The 24,778-nt window shown below is 53.5% G+C and overlaps 1 protein-coding gene across 2 annotated transcripts; it reads right to left on the minus strand.

Moving 5' to 3' along the window:
* Window positions 1-79: 79 nt before the first annotated feature.
* Window positions 80-23,300, minus strand: TRAF2 (TNF receptor associated factor 2). 2 transcript variants are annotated; one of them, XM_058038359.1, is made up of 10 exons: window positions 23,162-23,300; window positions 20,931-21,151; window positions 20,273-20,351; window positions 19,827-19,925; window positions 10,818-10,889; window positions 9,200-9,274; window positions 6,521-6,880; window positions 5,443-5,620; window positions 3,792-3,940; window positions 80-3,118 (listed from the first exon to the last, which is right to left on the minus strand). In XM_058038359.1, exons 1-10 carry the CDS (start codon window positions 23,177-23,179, stop codon window positions 2,900-2,902), a joined length of 1,470 nt encoding a protein of 489 aa, XP_057894342.1. In that variant the 5' UTR covers window positions 23,180-23,300; the 3' UTR covers window positions 80-2,899. The 2 variants fall into 2 exon arrangements, with proteins under 2 accessions (XP_057894342.1, XP_057894343.1); XM_058038360.1 differs by lacking the exon at window positions 23,162-23,300 and adding an exon at window positions 22,311-22,352.
* Between the last annotated feature and the right edge of the window lie 1,478 nt (window positions 23,301-24,778).

Below are 24,778 nucleotides of genomic sequence, written 5' to 3' on the forward strand. Positions count from 1 at the left end.
ATCCTCCCCCATGCTGTGCCCAGGATCCCCTGGCTCACACACAGCAATGCTGTTCAAACAGCTTTTATTAGTGGTTCTGACCATACTACACCCTCAAGGAAAACAAAACCTAGTTCACAGTGTTGAGATGGTGTAGTCAAAAGAAAAAAAACCCCACAAAAATCCAGCGGTGGCTTGTGTCCAGTGTTTGTGCATGTGCCCCCAGGCTGGCAGAGCTGTGCCCAGGAAGGGGCCGGGCCCCTGTCTGCAGCACATGGGCACAACTCCTGCTGCCAGCTGCAGAGCTGCTGAGAGCCAAAAAAGGCCCGGCAGCATCAGGAGTACCAGGAGGGTGGGGAGGAAAGGGCTCCCAGCAGGAGGGGCTGCCAGGCCATGTTCCTGTGGCCTGAAGAGCTCAGCCTGAGCTTTGCTGCAGCACCGACTCTCCCACAGACCTTCCACACGTGCTGGGGCAGGAGCACCAGTTCCCACCCTGAAAGCAGCCCAGAGCCCCCAGCCCCAAGTGAGCCAGTGTCTCCACAGCCCCTCCTGGCACTGCAGAGCCCCCAGCCCCGCTGAGGCAGCACCCCCAAGCAGACATTCTGATCAACACAGAACACTCAACTCCCAGCAATTCTGTGAGCAGAGCTGACTCTCCTGTCCCTTCCCAGGCTTTTCCAAGCATCCCTGGGGAGCTGCTGTAGATGGGAGCAGGGCTCTGCTAGCCTGGATTTCCTCATAAGGCACAGCGTGAGAGCAGCAACACAGGGCTCGATCTGTCCCTCGGGACAGGCTGGAGGGAACTTCACAAAGGGAGGGCTCCTGTGACCCCTCTCCCTGCTCAGGCTGTGCTGTCACCAGCTTCTGTCCCCCTCCCCCAGCAGCAGGGGCTGGCTCTGTCCCCAGACCCTGCACACACACATGGGAGAGGTTCCATGCACTGATTCCAAAGGGGGTCCCAGGTTACCCCAGCACCTGTCTGGAGAGCACCTGGCCGGCACAGCAGCCCTGGGTGCAGCTCAGCCAGCAGGGCAATGGGCACCCCTGAGCTCCTGGTTCCATGCTCACTGCTCCAAGGTCAGGAAGGTTGGAGGCCCCTGAGCTCCTGGGCAGCAGCAGGGACATTCCAAACAGCCCCACGGGTAGGTCAGGGCAGTGCCAGCACGTGGGGGGGACAGCCAGACCTTGCAGGGCTCCCTGCCAGGGCAGAGCCTGATGGTGTTCTGGACCCCTCAGGGTGGCTGTGCCAGAGCCAGGGCGTGAGCAGACCACAAGCCTGGCAGGCTCTGCAGCCATCAGACACGGGCTGGGCGCCTGGCAGGAGCTGCTGGCAGTGGAGGGCCAATCCCTGGCAGCCACTGAGGAGGGTGACCACGTTCCAGCCTCACTGCCTGAGGAGCAGCACAAGCACCAGCCAGGGCCCCTGATCAATGCAGGGTGCTCACAGCTGGTTCCTATCACCCACACATCTCCTGTGGCACATTCAGCCACTGACAGGGGTGTGAGAAGCTTGAGTTCACCCTGGATCAGGGCCCATCCAGAGCTACTCACGGCCACAACAAAGCTGTAGAGGGCACTATGCAGGGATGTGGCAGCCAGTTCTTCCCCACTAACACTGAGACCTTCTCATGGTTGCTGAACCTGTGCTGTCCAGAGGGAAGGAACCCAGGGACAGAAAGGGGACAGCATGCTTCACTTCTCCAGCCCCCAGATCCTACCCAGGTAGCTGCAGGTTCAACGTGGGGCCAAGTGGAGGAAGAGCTCCAAGGTGCTGCCACCGGGAACCAGGTGCCCCATGACTCCTGAGCTCAGGGATGGGGAGGAACAGTGAGGGAGACCTGCTGCTGGTGACTGCAGGCGCTGTGAGAGTGCAGGGGCTGGCCAGCAGTGCCCCCTGCATGGGCACACAGTACACATCCCATGGCCAAGGCCGCAGTGCCCAGACAGACACGGCAGTGCAGCTGCAGATGGATGGGGAGCTCAACAGCAGCAGGAGCCCGAGGAAGGCTGGTGGAGCTGTCCCACCATGGAAATGCAGCCAGTTCTGTGTGTCTTTGCCTATGAGCAAAGACAGCTCCCAGCACAGCACCCATCCCACCCAGTGCTGCTCAGCACACGGGGCAGAGAGGGGCAGGGCTTGGAGCTTTCAGGGTGCACACCGAGCTCTGTGCCACCCTCCTCTCCTGGCACAGGAGGGACAATCTCCACAGCAGATTCATTTCTTCACCACAGGCATCCCTGGTGCTGCCCCATGGTCCCTCCTGGGCAACAGCACCTCCTGCCCCATTCCACACTCCAGCACACACCACCCATCACACACCCAGAAAGGGCTGGACTAAGGGCTCCCCTGCCCTGCAGCTGGGCTCAGCACCCTCCAAACACACCAACGGCATCAAACCAGTCTGTGTCTCTCTTGCCCAGCTGGTACTGCAGCTGTCACACACCCTCCTGGTCTCCCAGGGTGTGGAGCAATCAGCAGTGCAGAGCCATGGCACCCCACAACTTCCAGAAACATGGAGATCTCAGAGGGAAATCCTAGACAGCGGAGCCAAAATCCACAGGAGGTGGAGCTCAGGCAGGGCAAACCGCTGTTTTACTAGAGAGCTGTGGATGTCGGCTAAACTGGTAGAGCAAGAGCTGCACTGGTTTCCACTGGAGTCCAGACAGCAGCAGTTCAGACATCCAAGTCCCTGCAGGGAATCTTCCATATTCCACAGCCTGCCAGTGTCCACTCAACCCTCTCCTCAGGAGAGCTCCTATCAGACACCTCATTTCCACTCAGAGCAAAGGTCCCTTTTCAGGAAGGGCTTTTCCCCTCTCTGTGCCCCCTCTTGCTCTCAGACCCGCCTGAAGTGCAGCACAAGCAGGAGATGCCCTGGGCAGTGCTGGCTCCATGCTCACTGCTCCAAGGTCAGCAGGGTTAGAGGCCCGTGAGATCAACGATGGCTTTAATAAAGATGGCATCATCACGCACGTAGGAGTTCTTGGCTTCCATGACGGACACGGGGCAGAAGAGGGGGCAGCCGCTGGCGATGTTCATCTCCGTGACGGGGCGCTGGAAGGACGAGGACGTCACGTCGGGGCGGAAGGCATCGATGATGTGCTCCCGGTTATTCTGGTCCAGAAGCATCAGGGTGACCTGTGGGGAAAGGGGAAAGCACAGGGGAGTGGCTGAATAAAAGACACATGGAAGGCCAGTCCAGTGACCTGCATGCAGGTAACCAGCAGCCACAGCCACCCTGTGCACCTGCAAATCAGAGAAATTTCTCTGAGTGGGACCAGCAGAGAACATCACCTCAGGAACATCCTGCAGAAACCCTCCCCATCCCCACATCTGGCCTATCGCTGCAAACTTCCCTGTGGCAGCACAACTCTGTCAGACTGACTGAAAACCTACACTCTGCTCTCAGAACTGACACTGCACTCAGGTATTTCCCTGAGCCAGGGCTGTTGTCCTCTCTGCATCTGCTTGTGCCCGCTCACTCCGCCTCCATGTGTTCCACAAACCTGCAGTGCCCAAGAGCTGGGATCTGAGCTCCTGACAGGGAATGAGCACCCACTGTCCCCAAGCTCTGAGGCCACCACAACCTTCCCTTGCCCCCAACCCTTGCAGAGGCTCTGTGCGATTCCCAACAGCCCATGTCACCCCCTTGCCCCACAGCACAGCCCTTGCTCTCAGCACACCTGGGCAACCCCCAGGGCAGTCAACACTGCCTTGCCAAGCGGCCCGGAGTGGCAGTGCTGAGAAACTCGAGTGGGTGCTGAACCAGAGAGGCCATGGACGGGCACAGTGGGCTCTGCTCCAGACCCACCTTCTGGTTAAAGGGCCACCGCAGCAGCGCATCGTTAGGTCCCTTCATCACCACAAAAAACAGGGACAGGTGGGTGCCACGGCCGGTGCCGTCCCCATTCAGGTACACGCGCAGACACATCTTGTAGCCGTACTTGCTGGTGTAGAAAGCTGTTAGAGAAGAGTGGAACAGGCACAGTGAGGGTCCAATGCAGCACAGCCTAGCAACAGCAGATCTCTCTGAAATCTGAGCGCTCTGAAGTTTGGAATCTGGGAGAAGCCAGGTCTGGGCTGCACCAGAGGTGGTCTGGAAAGGCCAAGGCCAGGAAGTGCAGCCCCTGGCCTGAGCAGATGCTGTGCACAGAGCAGTCACCAGTCCCCTGGCTATTCCCTCACTGCCAGGGGAGATCTGCCCCAGATTTGGGCCAATCCTCCTGCACCCCAGGGCTGAAGGAGCTGTGGTTCATGGCAGCAACACTGGTGAGCAGGAACAAATCCCCCCATAAAGCACCTGGCTGGAAGCACAGCACTCTCAGCACCTCCACTGTGAGCTGATGCCTCTGATCCGGGCAGGGGCTCAAGCAAGTGAACTTTAATTCTCATTTGGATTCCCACAGCATGGCTTGGGCATGGCCAGGATGGGATTTCAGGCACTTTCCTTCCCCAGCAGTCCTGGGAATGCCTGTATTGTGACACTAGACCTGTGTGGGGTCACAGCTTGGAAGGGGACCTGCCACAAGTCACCCTCCCACAGTGGCACAGAGCACATCTGGGACTGGCTGGGCGAGGCTCAGTGGGCACAGGCAGAGATCAGGGGTCACAGCCAATATTTTACTGCAGGACTTGGTGCTTTTCTCAACAGGCAGACTATGAATAGCAGAGACACTGTGCTCTCCCACAGGGTGAGGAGCAAGAGATCGGATCTTTGTCACTGCATCCCTCTTGGAAATGCCCAGCTCATTTCCTCCACTCCTTCCTCCCCACCTGCTTTACCCAAAAGCTCTCAGGACAGATGACCCCTTTGTTAGTCCAAGGAGAATATCCCCGCTGGGCCTTCTCAGCACTCTCATCACCCTTTGAATGTAAAACCCATCGAGGAACAGAAGGAAAGATGGCTCCAGAGTGGTGGGAGCAGCCAGGGAGAGGGACCATGCAGCTGGGCATCCTGCTCTCTCTGGCCCAGGTGAGGAGCAGAGCAAGAAGCCAGTAAGGCCCTGCCCCTTCCCCCCCAAGACTGATAGCCTTCACCCTGGCTTGTCCTGGGTCAGGCCCTCAATGAACCTTCCTTGAACAACTTGCTGTTTTTAGCTCAAGATTTTGCCCTTTGCCAAACCCCGTGGCACTCTGTCCTCACAACACTGTAAGCAGTATCTCCACTTCCTTTTCTTTAACACAGATATCAGCTGGTATTTCCTTGCCTTTACATTTAATGCAAACCAAGCAATTACAGCCAATTCCCTTTCTCATCCCATCCACAGCCTGCATCTCTCTCCTCTCAGCCCTTTCTTCCCTCTTGGAACAGCACCGCTCTGCATGCTTCACTCTCCAAGATAAAACACTCCCTTCCATATGGAATATTTCTTTTCTCAGCCTGGCAGCATTTCCCAAGCAAAGGTCCTGCCACGAGACCCACACGCAGCTGAGATGCAAGAGATTTTGGGGACTTTGCGCACCTGGAGAGAAGATGGCAGGCGAGCGGCCCGTTATGGCCTCCTGACGCTTCCGCGCAAACTCCGTTATCTTCCAGATGAAAACCCCATCGTAGGTGGAAGCCTCCATGTTGCGGATCTTCTCCTCCATCTCAGCCATGGCCAGGTCTTTAAGCCCAATGCTCCTCTCCAGCTGCCGGACCTGCTCAGTGGGACACGTGGTGCAGGTGAGAAACACGCAGGCCCTGGGGCCTGGGAGAGACCTCCAAAATGGACAGGGAGCAGGGAGGGAGAAACTGAGCAACATAAGCCAATTCACTGAAGCTTCCTTCTCTGGAGAAGATCCATCAAAACAGCTTAGTGCTTGAGCTGGGAACTTTCCCGTAGCCAATGTAAAACTCCTTCCAAGGAGCTGCTCCATTGGCTGAGCAGTACAAGAAGTGTGGATGGGGAAAAAATCCCCAATAACTCAGCATTGTGACAAAACTAAATTGAGAAAGAAAAGAACCTACACCCTCTGGAGGGTTTGTCCCTGCCAGCTCACACAGGGTCACGGCAGATCAGCTGCCCAGAGAGCACAGGTGCGCTGCAAACTGCACAGCTCCAGGTGCCAGGAACACCAGGAGCCCTCCACAAGGGACTGTGCTGGAGCAGACTGGTGGAGGCAGCTCCTTCACACCTCCAGCCTGTCACTGCAGGCAGCAGCACTGATGGCACTCCTTTGGCAAAGGCAGCACTCATTTGGAAAAGTCTGGAAGGTGAGCAGCCCCACAGATTCAGTGAGATGCAGCACAAGGAGATGCAGTGAAATTCTGGGTGCTCTGGCTCTTGTCGGAAAACTGTGCTGAGGAAGAACCCCTCAGTATCTCACTCAGTTTGATAATTAACAGAGGCCTGATGCTTTAGACAGGTCAGGTAAATTCCCAGCTTTTCCAGGGAGCTGCTGAGGGTTGGGCATAGGCACACAGGGTATTTTACTTCTGCCTTCAGATTTGTGGAGTTTCAGGACCAAGTGGTGAAGCTTTGCTAGCTCATGACACAGAAAGGAAACAGGAAACAACCTCTGCTGGGAGTGTGGGAACCCAGGTGAGCAGTTACACACCTTGTTGCTCAGCGTTTCGATTTTCTCCTGGTCCAGCCGGTGCTGGCGACTGTAGGCCTCAGCTGTCAGGGACACTCTCTCCACCTCCCGGTTAAGCACACAGACAATGTTCTCAAAGGTAGCTGTTTTCCTCTCAAGGGCCTCACACCTTCCCAAGAGCTCTATGGACCGGGAGAGCTCCGACTCCGAGCACAGTGAGTTTGCTCCCAGAAGTGGGGAACTGTTTTGTGATGAGGAAGGGACAGGAAGGGGCTTCAGGTCCCCAGCACCAGTCTTGAGGCTGAGCACAGAGCTCAGAAGCATGTACAGATGCTCTGCCAAACACTTCCTTTCGTGTTCTGGGAGCTTTTCATTTTCCACCTACATGAAGAGAAATACATCCCCCATTCAGCATGTGCAATCCACACTGTCACCATCCACAGAATAAATTCCTCCTATCCAGTTTGTCTCTGTCCCTCTGGGAGCCTCTCAGGATCCCCGGCCAGCCCTGAGTCCCAGACACCGGGGGCAGGCCCGGCACTGCCGACAGCAGGGAGACACTGTCTGTGCCCTGAGGGTGCTGAGGGGAGACACTGTCTGTGCCCTGAGGGGGACACTGTCTGTGCCCTGAGGGTGCTGAGGGGAGACACTGTCTGTGCCCTGAGGGGGACACTGTCTGTGCCCTGAAGGGGACACTGTCTGTGCCCTGAGGGGAGACACTGTCTGTGCCCTGAGGGTGCTGAGGGGAGACACTGTCTGTGCCCTGAGGGGGACACTGTCTGTGCCCTGAGGGGGACACTGTCTGTGCCCTGAGGGGAGACACTGTCTGTGCCCTGAGGGTGCTGAGGGGAGACACTGTCTGTGCCCTGAGGGGAGACACTGTCTGTGCCCTGAAGGGGACACTGTCTGTGCCCTGAGGGGAGACACTGTCTGTGCCCTGAGGGTGCTGAGGGGAGACACTGTCTGTGCCCTGAAGGGGACACTGTCTGTGCCCTGAGGGGAGACACTGTCTGTGCCCTGAAGGGGAGACACTGTCTGTGCCCTGAGGGTGCTGAGGGGGACACTGTCTGTACCCCAAGGGTGCTGAGGGGAGACACTGTCTGTGCCCTGAGGGTGCTGAGGGGAGACACTGTCTGTGCCCTGAGGGTGCTGAGGGGGACACTGTCTGTACCCCAAGGGTGCTGAGGGGAGACACTGTCTGTGCCCTGAGGGTGCTGAGGGGAGACACTGTCTGTGCCCTGAGGGGAGACACTGTCTGTGCCCCGAGGGGAGACACTGTCTGTGCCCTGAGGGGGACACTGTCTGTACCCCAAGGGTGCTGAGGGGAGACACTGTCTGTGCCCTGAAGGGGACACTGTCTGTGCCCTGAGGGTGCTGAGGGCACCTGGGCTGGTGCCTTTGCAGCAGGAGACACATCGGTAGGAGATAAAGGGCTGGCTCTTAGCTGGGGTTAATCCAAGGTTTTATTCTAGGAGTCTCGAAGGAGCTCCTGCACCTCAGGGGGCTCCTGCTGAGAGCCCCGGGAGAGGTGCCAAGGTTACATTAAAAGAGAGGTGGAAACCCAAAGTAGAGAACATTTACTGACCAATAAGTGACCCTGAGGGATTGGTACTGGGGGATGGACGTTTAGGACAGCGTATGGGGCAAGGCTTGGGGGGCTGACCCCTGGCCTCTGGCTGATCGCTCGACATCCTGGGCTGAAGCTTCTAGATGGAGGGGATGGAATGCTGAGTGATGGACAGAGAGCCAGGGTGGGGGTTAGGGGGTGATCTCATCCAGGGAGAGGGATTACACAGGTAAAGGGAGGGGGTACAGTTTGGGATAAACCATTTGGGAAAAATACGAGGATACAAAACCAAAACTACTTCAAAGTATTACAAAGTATAAAAATACACTACAACATAGGTCACAACATCAGCTTTAAATTTACAATTTATAGGGGGGAAAAAACAAAGAAATAATGGAAAAATGTGTTTTGGTGGGGGTGGTTTGGGTTTTTGTTTAGTTTTAGAAATGTTTCAAATCACATACAAGGAGGGTTGCTAAACGCTTCCCCCAGCTGTACTAGTCTGCTCTGCCTTCCTCCAACCCCTCCCAGAAAAGCTCTGTCAGATGTATCTAACAGCAACAAAGGACAAAGCCTCACATAACCTCCTGGAGGAGGGATTTATTTGAACCAGTAGGACCCGCAAAAACTAAGTGACATAGAGAAACGGCCTGGCCCCAGTACTTTGCTTACAGAATCACTGTAATCACAAGTTATTACACACTTGCTTGGATGTGAAGAGACCTTAAAGCCCATCCTGTCCAAGGGATCCCAGGACAGCCACAGCTCCTCTGGGCACCCTGTGCCAGGGCCTTCCCACCCTCACAAGGAACAATTTCTTTCTAAAAATCTCATCTAAACCTGACCTCTGGCAGTGTGAAGCCATTCCCCCTGAAAGTAGCATAACCACCCCAGTCCCAAAGCACTTAGAGTGCTCTTAAAGTAGAAGGAGATTTCATCCCACAGGAATTTAATCCCTGGGATGCGCAGATTCTGCACAGCAGATGATGTGAAGCTCCATGTGCAAGGGGGTTAATCAAATACCTGAAGGAAAACAGATGTAACACACGTGACAGTTTGGGCAACAGCAGTTTGCAGGAACTCTGATGCTAGGACTGAAAAGCCCCAGGGAAACCCAAGAGAGGAGCCCTTACCACCTCAGCACAGCCCACAGCCTCGAACCGGCACGGTACTTTGGATCTGCCACACGTCTTCACATGGTCCCGAAACTAGACAGGGAGGAAGGAGAGCAGTGTTAGATCTCATGTGTCCCTAGTGCTCCCTTGTCACCCCACTGACATTTGGGAAACTACAGCCAAGCTGAAGAATGCCCAAGCTATGGCTATTCACGGTCACAGTGCCCACTAAACCTGGGTTCTGCCCACCATCAGGTGTGACTTTCGCCGGAATGCAAATACAGCCCTGACACCTGAAGGAAGCCAAATTTCTCCTTCTCTTGATGGCTGGGAGGTCTCACTGCTCACCTGCACATGCAAGGGTGAAAAAGCAATGGGTACAGGATCAAGCTGTGGATGCAGAATAATGAGCTTCCCTGAGGGCTGAAGAATGGGAGGCACAGGCAATAAGCCCATGAAACAAGGGCATATTCATTCTGGGCACTTCACACAACTCTGGTAAGGACGTGCCACAGGTTGGTATTTTTACCTCCATCCCAGCATTACATTTCTGCTGAGAGGTGCCACTAACCCCTCAGCACTGAGATGACTCGTTCAGGTTCCCACACAGCACATGATTAATCCAACGAGCACTGTCACAGCTTCAGCTTGGGTTTAGTGCACCTCTCACCATCAGATACCAGAGCTCTGTTCTGAACACCACCATATTCCCTCCCCACTTAACTCCTACATCTGCTACAACAGATGTCAATTAAAACTGATTTTAAACCACTTTTTTAAAGACTTCTAGATCCATGTGGCTTGTGTAATGAGTCAGGTTACTCGGGAGTTAACATGGCAGCAAATAATCAACAAGAGTTTGGAGAAATAAACACGGGAGTTAATATTTAAACACAGAGTAGATCACCCATGGGGACCCCATGAGGTGGCTTCCTGCAGGGCTTCATCTCCCACCTGCAGAGAAGCTGGGCTGTACCCCAAACCCCAGCCTGCAGATAAGCTGGGCTGTACCCCCACCCCTAGCCCCTCCTTATGCTGCCCATTTGGAAGAACTCTTTTGCTCCTCTTTTTGCTGCCTCTGTTCCCCTGCCCTGCTAAAGGGCTTTTTCCAACACTGCTACTAAAAATATTTGCCTGTAGAAGGCAAGATGGTTTCAGATGAATGTGCTTTTTGAAAATGTTCCCCAAAACTTGAATTTTTCAGACTCTTGAGCCTTGTTCCAGGAGCCAGCAGCCTGGAAATTCTATAGTCATGGATTCCATTAAATTATTACTTAGATATCAATTAATATAGCTGGACATGGGCTCTGTTTCCAAAATTGCAGCAGTAGTTGATGCAGTTGCTCTACACAGAAGATAAACCCATAAGTGAATTTTCCCACAGGGGCTCTGTCCCCATACATGGTCCCAAGGGAGGTGGCAGTGGCAGCACCAACACTGACCTGTGAGCGCCCCTGAGCCACATTACCTCACACCTATCCTATGGAAAACTCACATCCACATTAACACCTGCCACTCAATTGTTTTCCCCACTTCATTTCCTAATGGACTCTGTTCCTCCCTGCTGCCAGAATGCCAAACTCAGCCCATCAGGACACCAAATACCCCCACGGCACAGAGTCAGATGGATGGATACCTTCTCCCTGGGAATCTTCTTCCCACAGCCTTCACAAGTCAGCGGGAATTCAGGGCAGACTTCATCATGAGCCTGTGAAGGAACATACAGGAGATATTTGTCCTCAGATAAAAGGTTCATGGAGGTTCTGTGATAGGCACAATCCCAAGGGGCTGGATTTATGCCTTATTACAGATGAACACTGGGTTTACCAACCTACACTCAGACCTTAGTCACGCTGATCCCTCTGAGCTGCTGACTCATTGTGTGACCTCCAGGCTCCCCCAATTCTGAGTGCCTATGTAGCACCCAACCTCTATTTAAAAGATGCTACAATGATTTTTAAAAAATTCAAATTATTGCTTTGATGGCCAAGATAATCAACGGGAAACTCCATTAATGGCTCTGCCAGGAGAAGACACGTTGATGCAGGTTGAGTGGAGTGAGCCACTGCCTCAGCAGGATAATTTGGGTCGTTTTTCCACTGTAATGGTTATCAGTCAGCTGAGGCATAGGCCCCGTGACAGCTCATCACATGCTGGGCTGAGCTGTCTGATTGTATCTTCACATTTGAACTAGAATACCATTTTTCAAGCAGAAAGAAAACAGCTGCACACTGTTTTTAAACTGTTTCATTTACCAGTCCCTGCACACAAGCAATTGCCTCTGCAGCCAGACTCAGGGTTGGATGATGGCCAGAGAGGTTGAACAAACGATCAGGGCAACGTGATCCTCTGTCCTCAGTAGAGTCTTTGGCAACAGAGCTGGCTAAATGGAATGCTGGAACATGCCACTGCTTCTGTACCATTTCCACGCTGCTTAAACCTTCTTGTTCTACACCCACCAGTTGAAACAAGGCACTGGAAACACCATGAATATGCAGATCAAAACTCAAATTAAAATATAAGAGCACTGAAGTCTCCTGCCATGGTAGGGACAGAAAAAAAATCCAACCAGGAGCATTTCTAATGCAGCTATCTGAACCCAGAAGTTGGAAAACTTGGTCACAATGAATCTCTGTTACCTTCTAGGGGAACACACACAAACCTCACCGTGTCACACACCAGGAAGTGAAAAGTGAAACCATCAGTAACTCCACCCTGGCTTCTTGGTCACTCTCTCCTTTTTATGCTTTAAGTGAGTAACTTAAGCTGAGAGTTTCACTGTGTGTCCCTGGAGAGATGACTGGCCAGCCAGCGGGGTCTGGAGGGCACTGCTGCCTGCAGAGGAGGAGGAGGAGGCCAAGTGCCTGCCTTTATCCCACTCACTCAGAGGGAGTGAGCCCTTTTTCCTACCCACCTACTGCTCTCATGTTCTAGAAACACCCAGTAACATCTACCCCATGAACCACAAAGCACTGGCAGAACAGATGGTCTGGCTAAAAGAAGGAAATTTTACTGCAGAGGCAACTATTTTAAAAGGGAATATTTTAAACTTATGGTTTCCCATGCCAACATGTGGGTGTGAAACTACCACACTCCCCACCTCCCAGCATTTATCCTCCATCCCGATTCCCCTCTGCACCATGATGCAACAGCCAAAAATGGGCAGCCCTGCCTGCAGCATGGGAAGGAGCTCAAAGAGCAAGTGCTGTGTATGTAAATAGTTAAAGACACCAGAGGCTTCAGCCAGCGCAGATCCAAACATTTCTGTATAAACAGTTTCAGGTTCTTCTGGAAACCCCTGTTCCTCCTGTCCCACGTGGGTGTCAGAACAGAGATAGATGGTATCACTCCTGGAAGAAATCCAACCGACCCTGGAGCCAAGAGCAGGGGCTGGCACTTGAGCCTGATCTGCCACACTCCACTCCCCCTGCAATGGGGCAATCCTCCTGTTTATATCTTTCCCAAACCCATAGCTGTAGCTTCTGCTACAGGGATAAGCACCACCCACACTCACATCCAGGCACTTGCTTGGAAAGTTTTTGGGAGCTCTAGAAAGCTCCAAGTGGAGCCTGGAGCTGTGCATGGGACTAGGCAAGAGCAGGCACTCTCCCAGAGGGAAACCAGAATGGAAATCAAGCTGGACAGGGATCAGAGAGAGGGGACAGCCATGGAAGAATTCAAGTGGAGCTGGAAGACAATGGCTCACCCAGCAAGGCACACACCAGCCTGCAGCATCCAACAGCAGGAGCAGGAAAATCAAATGGGGCAGAGTTAACAGCCTTCAGCAACACCCGGTTCTTCCCACTGAATTACAACCAAAGCCGCTGATTGATCAATTTCCTTCCCTAATAATAAACAGTGACACAACCCCACAGCAGCCCGCCCATCACCCACCACCATCAGACATGTCATTCTCTGGGAGCTCACCAGAAAGGTTAGAAAATCAGAGACCGCTGCCCGTGGGAGGACCAGGGCAATGGAGAGGATCACAGTCAGGGACCGTGTGTGAGGCAAATCAGAATCACAGAATAATTGAATGGTTTGGGTTGGAAGGGACCTTAAAACTCATTTCATTCCACCCCACTACTGTGGGCAGGGACACCTTCCACTATCCCAGGTCATTCCAAGCCCCAACCAACCTGGCCTTGGACACTTCCAAGGAATGGGGCAGCCACAGCTGCTCCAGGCAACCTGTGAGTGGGCCTCACCACCCTCACAGGGAAGAATTTCCTCTTAACATCTAATCTAAATCTCTCCTCTTTTAGCTTAAAACTGCTCCCCCTTTTCCTGTCACTATCTGTCCGCGTAAAAAGTCTCTCTACATCTTTTTCAAGCCCCCTTTAAGCACTTACAGGCTGCAGGGAGCTTTCCCCAGAGCCTTCTCTTCTCCAAGCTGCTCAAAGGTGCTGAGCTCTCCTCTCTGCCTGCAGGCCTACTAGCAAATGGAGCTGCCCGTGGGTACTGGGAATCTCCCACCTCAATATCAGGAAAGCAGAAAAGCTGTATATGATTTAAATTTGCAGTATTTGCAGACAAAGTTTCTCTCTGGACACTCTGGCAGCAGGATGAGGCTGCTTCATCCTGGCCAGCAAGGGCAGCACTCTTGCATTGCAGCTGTGCAGGGGAGGGAAGGCATACAGAGGGAAAACTGGGTTTTGGTAAGGGCAGCTGATCCCTGGAGCACACAGTGATCATTCCTAAGGAGGCTGAGAGCAGATCTCACTGTGCTCTGAAGCTTCCTCATGAGGGGCAGCTCTGACCTCTGCTCTGTGTGCCAGTGACAGGACTCAAGGGAATGGCTGGAGTTGTGTCAGGATGAGGTTAGAATGGATATTAGGAAAAGGTTCTGTCCCCAGAGGGTGCTGGCACTGCCCAGGCTCCCCAGGGAATGGGCACGGCCCCGAGGCTGCCAGAGCTCCAGGAATGTTTGGACAGCACTGCCAGAGATGCCCAGGGTGGGGTTGTTGGGGTGTCTGCTGGTGTCTTGTGCAGGGCCAGGAAATGGACTGCATGGTCCTTGTCCATCACTTCCAGCTTGGGAAATTCTCTGCTTCTATACAATGCCAGGGTGAGTTGCTCCCCTACTTCTCTCTCAGCCAAAAGGGAAAACTGCACTTTAATCTGATCACCATTTCACCTCAGGGCATCCCTAAATTCAATTTCAACTCTGGAAGAGGCTTCTGCTGGAAATCATTATCTCCATACTCTGGTGGACAGGACATGCCCCTGCTGCCAGGCTGCTCTGCTCATAACCTGCCACATCCATACAGGTCCAGTTTTTTATTTGAGGTCTTGTAACCATGCTAGGAATCCCAGGGGCTCCAGAGCCTGCAAGATGGAAATGTGCCACACAGGGCAGGTGCTTTGGGATGCCCTGCTCCTCTGAAGTCCCCATGCCCTTCTGTGCTGCAGCTCCTCCTGCCAGAGAAGTCCTAAGCTGGTTCTATGCCAGGATTGCTTGAACCTTTCCCCACACAGTTGAGCCAGGCTACCAGGCACAGGGTGACCACACACCCAGCCCTTGTGCCTCTGCACGGAGCCCAGCAACACAAGGCTGGAAAGCAGGAACCCAGTCTATAATTCCCAATGCCAAATGGGAATGGGAGCTTTCTGAGACCATCACACAGGCTGGTGCCAGACACAAACTCCTCCCTTACTGGGACATGCTGTTGACAGATCCAAGCAAGTTCACTTGGCATCGTTTCAAAGAAACTGTCAAAACCAAAGATGAAGTTTGCATCACTAGGTACTGTTGGCTCCAGCTGGGCAGGCAGTGAGGGCTTGGGAACCCAGCACACCCTCACTGCTCTCAGTGCCCTGGTGCCCACCTGAGTGAGGACAAAAGGCAGAAGAAGCCTTGTGGGGTTTCCTGTGGGCCTGGCTCAAGCCTCTGTTCAGACCAAGGGCAGGAACTCTTGTTTTCAGTGTTGAAGTTTTGTTCATCAACTGTTAGGGCTGATCAGACAGAGGTTTGATTTGGGGATTGCTGGCAGAGGGACACGAAGGCAGTGTTTCAGGTACTGAAGACAAGTGTGAAGGCAAGAGTGATTTCTTAGTGCAGAGGAAAGTACAAAATGCATTTGAAGCAGTAGCAGGTTTTCTGTAATTTTTAAAAAAAGGTTCTGCCACTCCTGGTTGCTTTCAACTATGAACAAGCATGAAGTGGTGGTACACTCCAGGATGCTTTTTCCAAACCCCTCCACAATTCCCCCACCTGCATTCATGGTGAGGGGTTTCCTCACAGCATAGAGCCATATGAACCACACTTAGCACTCCCCTCCACTTCAAACCTCGTGACTTACAGCTTTTCATTCTCCAAGGAGCAGATGTCAAAACCATTAAGTTTTGGGTCACAACAAGAAGGCTGAGCTGGTTTCAGAAGTGAAGAGCAGACCCTCTGCAGCTGGGGCTTTCCAATTCCCTCCCACGCCTGCTCTCTGGCACTCGCCATGGCTCTGCCTCCCACCATGGTTTGGACAGGAAATCGCTGGTAACTGGGCAGCCAGCTACACCAGCTACTGTGGGGACTGTGGCTGGGGTGTGCTTGTGGGCCTCAGCTCTGGCTCTGGAAATTATAGGTGTGTCTGATCCCTTTTCCAAAAGCAGAAGGTCCTTTTGGTCACATCCATGTGCAAGTCAGGGATTCTCTCACCAGAAAATTGTCTGGTCCTGCTGGAGCTAGCTGCAAACTGCACTTCACCATCAGCACAGAATTTGGAGCCAAAACCTTCAGAAGCAGCCAATAAATGCTGCACTGGGTTTTAAAGAGAAGGCTGGTCACCCTGCTACAGAGCACCAAGTGCTCCTGCCACAGCACCTCAAGTGTTGTACCCCACACAGACAACAATGATACAACACCCAGAGGAACAACTTTGTGGAGCAGGAGACAGGTGAACGAGCTTCAAAGACCAACAGCTCTCCTCTAAGCAATGTGCAAAACCCTGAAGATGAAGTTTCAGCCTCAGCTGATTATCACCACCAAAACCCGTTGGGGCACTGCCGGGTTACAGCTGGGAAGGAGGGGCACGACACGCTCAGGGCCCCAGGAGCCTTCTGAAGAGAGAGCTTTCCCTGGGTAAGGCATGGCAGGGGCTCCACAGCATCTCCTGAGGATGAACAGTGGGCAGAAAGGAATGCCTGGTTATCCTGTTCTTCTGGAGCCAGGAAGCCCCATAGCCCAGAAGGGGCTGCAGACATCCTTTCTGACACCACAGGCTTTTGAGTAACATCACCTGGGATCGGAGTTTTGCACCTTCTGCAGCCTTCCAGGCTCCACTTACAAAGAACTTTCTAAAATCAAAATGACAGCAACAAACTCGAGGAAAGCACGTTGTTTCCAGCTTGTTCCCACACCTGACTGTTGCCTGGCCTCAGGAGCTGAGCTGATCTGAGCCCCACAAAACTTAGTTTAAACACCAACGTCATGTTTAAGCTTAAAACTTAAAATTAAGTTTTAAAACTTAAAAACTTCCTAAACTTGGACAATTTCCTTATGTGTCAGTTAATTCTGCTTCCAGCAGAAGAGGGCTGCATTAAATTCCCTGTCTGGGGTAACCCAGGGGAACCAAGCCAAAGCTGACCCCGTGTGCCCCCCTCCTCAGCCCCCTCCTCAGCCCAGTCCTGGGGGGAGGACACAGGAAGGGAACTGGTGGGATGAAAGGCAATCATAAAAGGTGTATGGAAACTGACAACAGTATGCTGATAAACAGGAGAGGGACATGGACAGCCAGAGGTACTGTGGGGTGGGAGGAACACACCAGAGCTGAGGAACAACAAACTCCCTCTCCTGGATATCACTGGGACTGTTTTTGAGATTTTTCCTTTTGCTTTAATGGGCTGGATTTAGTTTCTGCAGCCCTTCTCAGACTTTGCTCTTGAATCTAAAGGCTCATGCCCACAGCCTGATTTTCAAAATGTACATGCAGACAGACTCATCAGTAAAAAAGGTCACTAATAAAAGGAAAAACCCGTCAGCCCCCTGCCCCAAACTACTTTATCCAAATGCCACAAAATATTTACAGACTCTGAAAAATGCAGCCATAAATCCAGACTTAAATATTTCATATGCTCCACACAGCTTGAAGCAGAGTGCAAGTCATGTCCAAGCAAACAGCACTCATTCACTTTTGCGTTTTCCTTTGAGAGCCAAATTTTAGTCTGAACAGAAAGCAAAACTGAAATCCATTTTACTCCTTTTCTTGAGGTTTAAGCTTTCCAGCTGCAGAACATGTTTCCCCTGCGTGTGCCCTGATAAGATTAGCAAATCAGAAGTTTGCAAGGGGAGAGCAGCCTCTCTCAGCACAACACACGATTTTAAAATTAGCAAACAGTGAATTCACTCTGAGGGACTTTCCATGTCCTGTCAGAAATAGCTCTGAGGTACTTTCCAGAGTGGGAGTGCTGAGCTGCTGCAGGACGCTACCACAGCACAGCTACGGATGCAGCTCCTCTGCAGCAGGCAGCTCTGCACTGTGGCCCTGCAGGCTGGGTTTAACCTTAGCCCAAGGTATCACAAGGCTCTGGGATAACACAGCCACCCAGCGCCTCCTTTCCCAGCCCTCTTCAGCGACACACATGGCTTTGGCAGCATGGGGACAGCCAGTCCTGATTAAATGCCACAGCTCTTTGGCAGGCATGTGAGAGAAGATATCACAAGCCAGACCTTGCCTCCTCCCACCAGTTCCTAGGAAAGAGCCAGCTTTTCCTGAGAGGGCACAAAATAACCTCCTTCCTTAGGCTGAATGCCACCAGGGCAGGCAGGAGAGGTGAGTCAGCCCCTGAGAGGAAACAGCCAGCACTGCTCCAAACCCTCACACTCCTTCTACCACACAGGACTCCCCCAGACTCATAAAACCCCTGGCAGGGAAGGTATCACAGACGCCCCAGCCCCACAGCCCACGCATGCCAGGGCCACACATCCATCAATCATCCTTTGTCCCAGCAAACGCCAAACTGGGGTTTGGGAAGATTAAGTGGAGAGTGAAAACAAGGCACAGGCTCATCCATATGGGAGCTTTTCATCAGCAGTGTGCAAGGTTCTGAGGCATCACATGCTTCTGCAGCCCTGATCCCAGGACAGCTCGCTGCCCCTCTGAACTCCCAGAGGGAGCTCTGGCCAGACTCAAGCACTCTAACACTTGTCAGAATACACAGGCAGAACTTTAGGCAGCAGAAGATTTTTGCTGAGCTCTGCAAGAACACGTTAAGACTTTTCTTAAAACCAGAAGAAAAAGTTCAGCACAGCTCATCAGCCACAGCACAATCAACACTGGAAGTTGCTGACAGATAACATGGTTTAGTCTAATGAAGATGAGCTCACTATAATCATTGCAGAAGATATCAGACCTCTGGGCACCAGCAGAAATTAAAGCATGGAGCAAACAATCTGCAGACACCACCAGCACAGCCTGAAGCTGAAACCTCAGTACCAGGGTACCCTGTTCCTGGACAGGCAATCCCCAAACTCTGTGCTGTGGTAGTGTTAAGCTTTTCATCTGACACTTCTTCAGTCCCACATCCACACCATGAGCCTCTCACAGATGTACAAATGGGGGTTCACAGCAGCAGAACCATTTAGCACCGACATCCTCATCTCTTGGACTAAACTTTGAGCGCACAGCAGAAGGCTCAGACAGCAGGACAAGGAAGCAGAGCTGCAGAAGCATCTCTCTGCCAACAGGCAGAGGCACAGTCTGGGCACAATGCTCAGGCCTGATGCACAGCTGCTGCTTCTTCCTTCCACTTTGCAATGTCAGGAGAATCCCAGTGTTAGCCTGGACAGACCAAGGTTAAATCTGCTTCTGAAACACATCTCAGTCACTGTCAAAGCTCTGTAAACCACCAGGCTATGATCTTAATAAGGAGTGAGTGTGAACCACCAGGCTATGATCTTAATCTGGAGTGAGTGTGAAACACCAGGCTATGATATCAATCTGAAGTGAGTGTTAGAGAGAAATAAAATGAATTCCTCTTATCTCAGGCCTCCAGCGTGGCAGTTCTGCCATTCCAAGCGGGATGACAAAATTGTCCTTCAGGAGCCAAAAGCTTCACATACAGTCACACACTACAGACCAAGCACCCCCAGCCACAACTAAAATCTGGATTAAAAAGCTAGTGGGCTCCTCGAGGAGAAATGAGATAAAAAACCATCCTGTCCAGCAGCCTTGTGTCCCAGAACAGTTTGGGGTGATGGGTGACAGTACCCAACATCCAGTCCCACTGTCCTGGTAGCTTTGGAGACAGTTGAAATGGGATCAGGTCATTTGCTGTGAGTTGATGGAGTCTGAAGAGTTTTAGGTTCACATAATGCAGAGAAATTCACAACCATTTAACGGCACAGCAATTTCTTGACAGTCTTGTATAGCAGAAAAGAGCTGCAACGAGAGCAGGTGGTTCCCATCATGGAAGTAACACGCTCACAAGCAAATCCCTGTGATCACAAGCAAATCTGAACTGATCTCAGTCCAGCCTGTGCCCTCAGCAGGGCACACAAATCCTCATTCAGGGAACCTCTCCAGCTGACAGTAAAGTCCAGGGATTTGACAACTTTCCCCCACTGTCAGCGAGCACAGACAACACCCTGAGCCTTCCCCAAGAACAGAGGGAAGAAGGATGCAGATGTGCCAAGCCTTGCTTTGGCCGGTACCTCGTACTCTTTGATGGTTCCCTTCCAGGTGCAGCCGCTGTTGATGCAGACAGCAGGCAGACTCTCCACCTCCCGCCGCGCTGCATTGTCTGGGAAAGCCTGGAATGGCAAAACAAGCAGAACACAAATATCACTGAGGCACTGCCGTTTGGACCAGGACTTTGAATTCTTTCTGAAAACTCCTCCCAGACCAGTTGCCCCATCAACCCTCAGAGGTGTGTTAACAGCAACCAAATCTCTGTGACAGCTTTAAGTAGGGCACCACTACACACATGTGACCTGGATTTCAGCACCGAGGAGTCCAACACAGTAATCACCTTCTCACAGGTGAAGAAAAGGGTTCCTACGAATAAGGAGTTCTCAGAGCTCATGTTTTAAGCAAAAACTGTAACTGGTATTACTGACACAGTGTTCTGTTAGGTTTTCTTCAATGTATATTTCCTTACCGAGCTTGTTTCCAAAATAGAAATTCCTTCCTCGTATATTCCTTCCTGGATACAGCTGGCACACTTCTGAGGTCCAGCACTATCAGACAGAAAAATAATAATCAAACACAACGACAAAAAAAATTGAAAAAAAGATTTAACAATAAATTGACTTCTGGTAACTTTATGAAAGGACAGTGTTTTCTTATTTTTAAAGCAACACATTGAGTCTTTGCTTGTGTGTATTGTTGATGCCTCTTTCTAATTTCTTTCTTCAGCCAATTAAACATTCTATTAGGCTTTCTTCAGACAAAGGCAGGAGTAAGATAGAACACAAAGAGACTTCTCTGGAAGCCAGCTTGTGCTTAAACCTCTCCCATTTTTACACAACAGTGAAATGATGACTTTATGACTGTGATGAAGGAAAGAGGTGATAGACCTGGACTGCCTCCTCAATGGCAAAAACAGTGCAGGGGATTCTGGAAAAGAGAACTTTGAAGCATCAACAGAGGCAAGTCAGAGATTACACATTCCCTTAGAGAAGAGACTATGCTGAATCTCAATGATTGAACACAGCTCCCTTGGTGAGAAGGCTGTGAAAACAACACTTCTCTCTGCTTTTGTTCTTGAAAACGCCTTTTCAACTATTGTGCCTTGGCACTGGAGGCCCAGCAGTTACCTGATGATTCTCTTCAGGCAGTAGGAGCAGTAGCGATGGCCGCACTGCGCCTGGAACGGCCGCCTCAGGATGTTCTTGCAATCGGAGCACAGGTATTTGACCTCCAGTTTAGTTCCCAGGATCTCCTTTGCAAACCCAGGCTGGTTTAGATCCAGAGAACCAGGTGGAGAAGAGTTTGCTGCTGCCATGTGAACGAAAAGTTCTGGCTGTATCTCCAGAGACTGAAAATAAAAGCATTTTCTCCAACTGATTATAATTGCAGGGGGGTGATTTGTCATATAAACTGTGTTATCACAGATTATTAGACTGTCCTCCAACACAAGTAAACATACGGATGTAAACCACCCTAAACCCCTGCCTTCACCACCAAAATATGGGAGAAAACTTGAATTTAAAAACTAAATCCAGAACACAGAGACATGAAGGACAGACCTAACAAATCTCCCTGTCTGAGCTGACTGAAATGCAGCCTGTTTAGAGATATCAAGACTTTTTGCTTTAAATAAGGTAAAAAACTGTCTTAAAGGTGGTAAGAAATAAATAGAATAAACTCAGTTCACCAAAACCCTGTTGGCCAGCACAGCCACAGCTTGTCAGCTGTCAGGAGGGACCAAAACTCTGCCCAGAGGCAGCTAGGCCAGCATGTTCCTGGGAGGAAGCTGGGCACACAGGGGAGCCCAGGTTTAGTGGTGGCACCCAATCAGGCACAAAGGGTTCCCCAGAGGGATGGAAAATGAGGACACAAGAGGCACGAGCAAATTGGAAAAAAGGCAAAGAATAAAATGCTTTTGTTTTAGCTGCTTATGCATCTCATACCTTCATTCCCTGTGACTACATGCTACAGGCACCTAAAACACCTAAGGAGCACACCCGTGGAGTCCCCTGGTTTGGATGGGAAGGGACTTTAAAGCTCACCTCCCCCTGTCCCAGGCTGCTCCCAGCCCTGCCCAGCCTGGCCTTGGGCACTGCCGGGGATCCAGGGGCAGCCACAGCTGCTCTGGGCACCCTGTGCCAGGGCCTGCCCACCCTCACAGAGAACAATTCCCAATTCCCAATATCCCATCCAGCCCTGCCCTCTGGCAGTGGGAAGCTGCTCCCCCTTGTCCTGTCATTCCATGTCCTTGTCCCCAGTCCTCTCCAGCTCTCCTGGAGCCCCTTCAGGCACTGGAAAGGGCTCTGAACTGAGGTCGCCCCGAAGCCTTCTCTTCTCCAGGCTGAACGCCCCGAGCCCGTCTCCGGGAGGAGCCCCCTCGAGCAGAGACACCGCGAAGCGGAGAAGAGCCCAGGGCTGCCCCCGTGTGGCCCGGACTCCCCGCGGCCAGGAGGGCTCCAAGCGGAGCGAGGCCCGAGCCCGCCGCTCCCGGAGGGCCCCGCACTCACCGGCCCTCGCTGCGCGCCCGCACCGGAAGCCCCATCAGGCCCCGCCCCCGGACACGTGTGGCGAGCCCGGGCCCCACCCACTGCCACGGGAGCGGCCCCGCCCACGGGAGCGGCCCCGCCCACGGGAGCGGCCCCGCCCACGGGAGCGGGCCGGCCCCTGACACCCCCAACACCGCCACCCAACAACACCCACCTCTGCACCCTCAATGCCCCCAACACACCATCACCCATCCCTGCATCCCCGACACCCCGACTCCGACAACAACCCCACCGCCACCCACGTCTGCCCCCCCAATACCCTCACATCAATCTCTGTCACCACCCCACTGTCACACCCAGTTATGCCCCCTGCCACTGTCACCCCCTCAGCTCCTCAGTCACTCCCTTACCCCGTCCTCTGTCACTTCCCCAGCACGACTCCTCGCTGACTTTCCACTGTCCCCTGCCACATCCCTGCTTCAGGCGACTCTCCTGGGAAAGAGCCCAGATCCCTGGGACACCCTCACACTCCCCCAGGACTACTCATCTACCCGCTGGGTTCCCTCATCCCTCCCCTGAGCCCACCTCATCCGCCTCCTAGGACGTCCTGGGTGCCCTCGCCCATCCCAGGGGCTTCCCATCCATCCCCTGGGACCCCCCCTCACGCATCCACTGCATTTGCTGGAGGGGGAAAAGACGGACAGTGGTGCTCAACCTGACCCACCCACGGTCCCATCGGAGACAGCCATCTCCCGCTGCACTCCACAGGTGAGCAGCCCCTGGTCCCTTGGAAATGGCCCGGAGCGTGCACCTGGCAGAATTGTTTTAAAGTCACTTTTGGCCATTTTGGGTACCAGTGGGCCCTCGCCTACCTGCGCACAGAGTGTCATGGCCACCTCGCGTCCCGTGGCGCGGCTCGGGGGACAGGTGGAGGCCAGCGGTCGGGAAGGATGGGCGGCGGCAGGACGGAGACGGCCGGACGGCGATGGCAGGAAAAATGCCGTGAGGGGGAAACGCGCGGCGCAGTCCGCGCTGAGGTCACGGCGAGGTGCTTTTCGCAGAGGAACTTGTTCGGTAAAAGGTCACAGCAGCGAGATTTGTCACCCGGGATCCCCAGCCTGCCTGCCCCCCTAGCCCGGCTCCAGCGCGGGGGCTCCGGGGTTTTACCGCCCGCTGCGCCGGCGGGCCGGAGATGGGCGGGTTCTCACTGCGGGGAATTCACCCGGGGCCGGGGAAATCCTCGCCGTCAGAGCAGTGACACAGCGGCCACGGTGACTCTCCCGGGAGCCTGGCTGCGAAGACGGGGCGGGAGAGGAGCGTGTCGAAGTGAAGGGCTCGGCAGGGCCACGGGGGGCTCGGGGACACCGAGCCCTTGGCGAGAGGCCAGGTGCTGCTCAGGCACCGTCAGGGCGGGATGCTCCCGGTCAGGGAGCCGGGGACGGTGCATCCCTGCGTGTGTCGGCACCGGGAACGGCACGGGCACAGCTCCCGCTTCACCCATTGCACTGCAACAGCCCTTTTCCCAGCACAGCCGGTCTGCGAACACCGGCATGGAAAACTTGGTGATGTCATCTATCGAAGAAAAATCCTGTCTGCATTTCCTGAAATGACCGTGACCTGGCAGCAGGACGTGCTGTTCCCAAAGGGACAGGAAACCCGCACCAAAGGCTTGCTCGGAACGCCCGCCGCGGGACGGGACCATGGGGCTGCTCCCCGTGCTGCTGTTGCGACAGCCCGGCTCCAGCACACGGCCCGAGGAGAAAGCCTTGCACCCCGCCAATGTCCCACCTCCGGAGCTGCTGTCTCCTGTCCCCTGGGAGCCGGGGCCAGGCGCGCTGCGGTGACAGATGACAAATGCAAACCCCCGGGACGTCCCAGCACCTGATTTCCGAGCAATGCCTGGATCATCACCGTGACCGGGCTCTGTCCACTCATCCTGCGCTTTGTCATGGAAAGACCCCACAAAAATCCACCTAGGGGCGTTAACTTTGTGCCCTCTCGCTTCAGAAATGACGAGAGCAGGAGCAGCTTTTCATGCCTTTACTGCGACTGCGTAAATTTCTGGGTGATTCTGATGCAGTTTAGGGATTTTCATCGAATCACAGAATATCCCCTGAGCTGGAAGGGACCCACCAGGATCCCCCAGCCCAGCCCCTGTCCCAGCCCAGCCCCCCCAGCAGCCCCACCCTGGGCACCCCTGGCAGCGCTGCCCAAAGGCTCCTGCAGCTCTGGCAGCCTCGGGGCCGTGCCCATTCCCTGGGCAGCCTGGGCAGTGCCAGCACCCTCTGGGGGCAGAGCCTTGCCCTGAGCTCCAGCCTGAGCTGCCCTGGCCCAGCCCCAGCCGTGCCCTGGCTCCTGGCTCTGTCCCAGAGCAGAGATGGGAGCTGCCCCGCGGGAGGAGCTGCAGCCCCAGCGAGGTCTGATCTCAGTATCGCCTTCTCTGGGCTGAACCAACTCCTCCCTTGGCCCCTCCGGACCGTCCCCATGCC

Source organism: Melospiza georgiana, chromosome 20 (assembly GCF_028018845.1).
Source record: "Melospiza georgiana isolate bMelGeo1 chromosome 20, bMelGeo1.pri, whole genome shotgun sequence".
Lineage (NCBI taxonomy): Eukaryota > Metazoa > Chordata > Aves > Passeriformes > Passerellidae > Melospiza > Melospiza georgiana.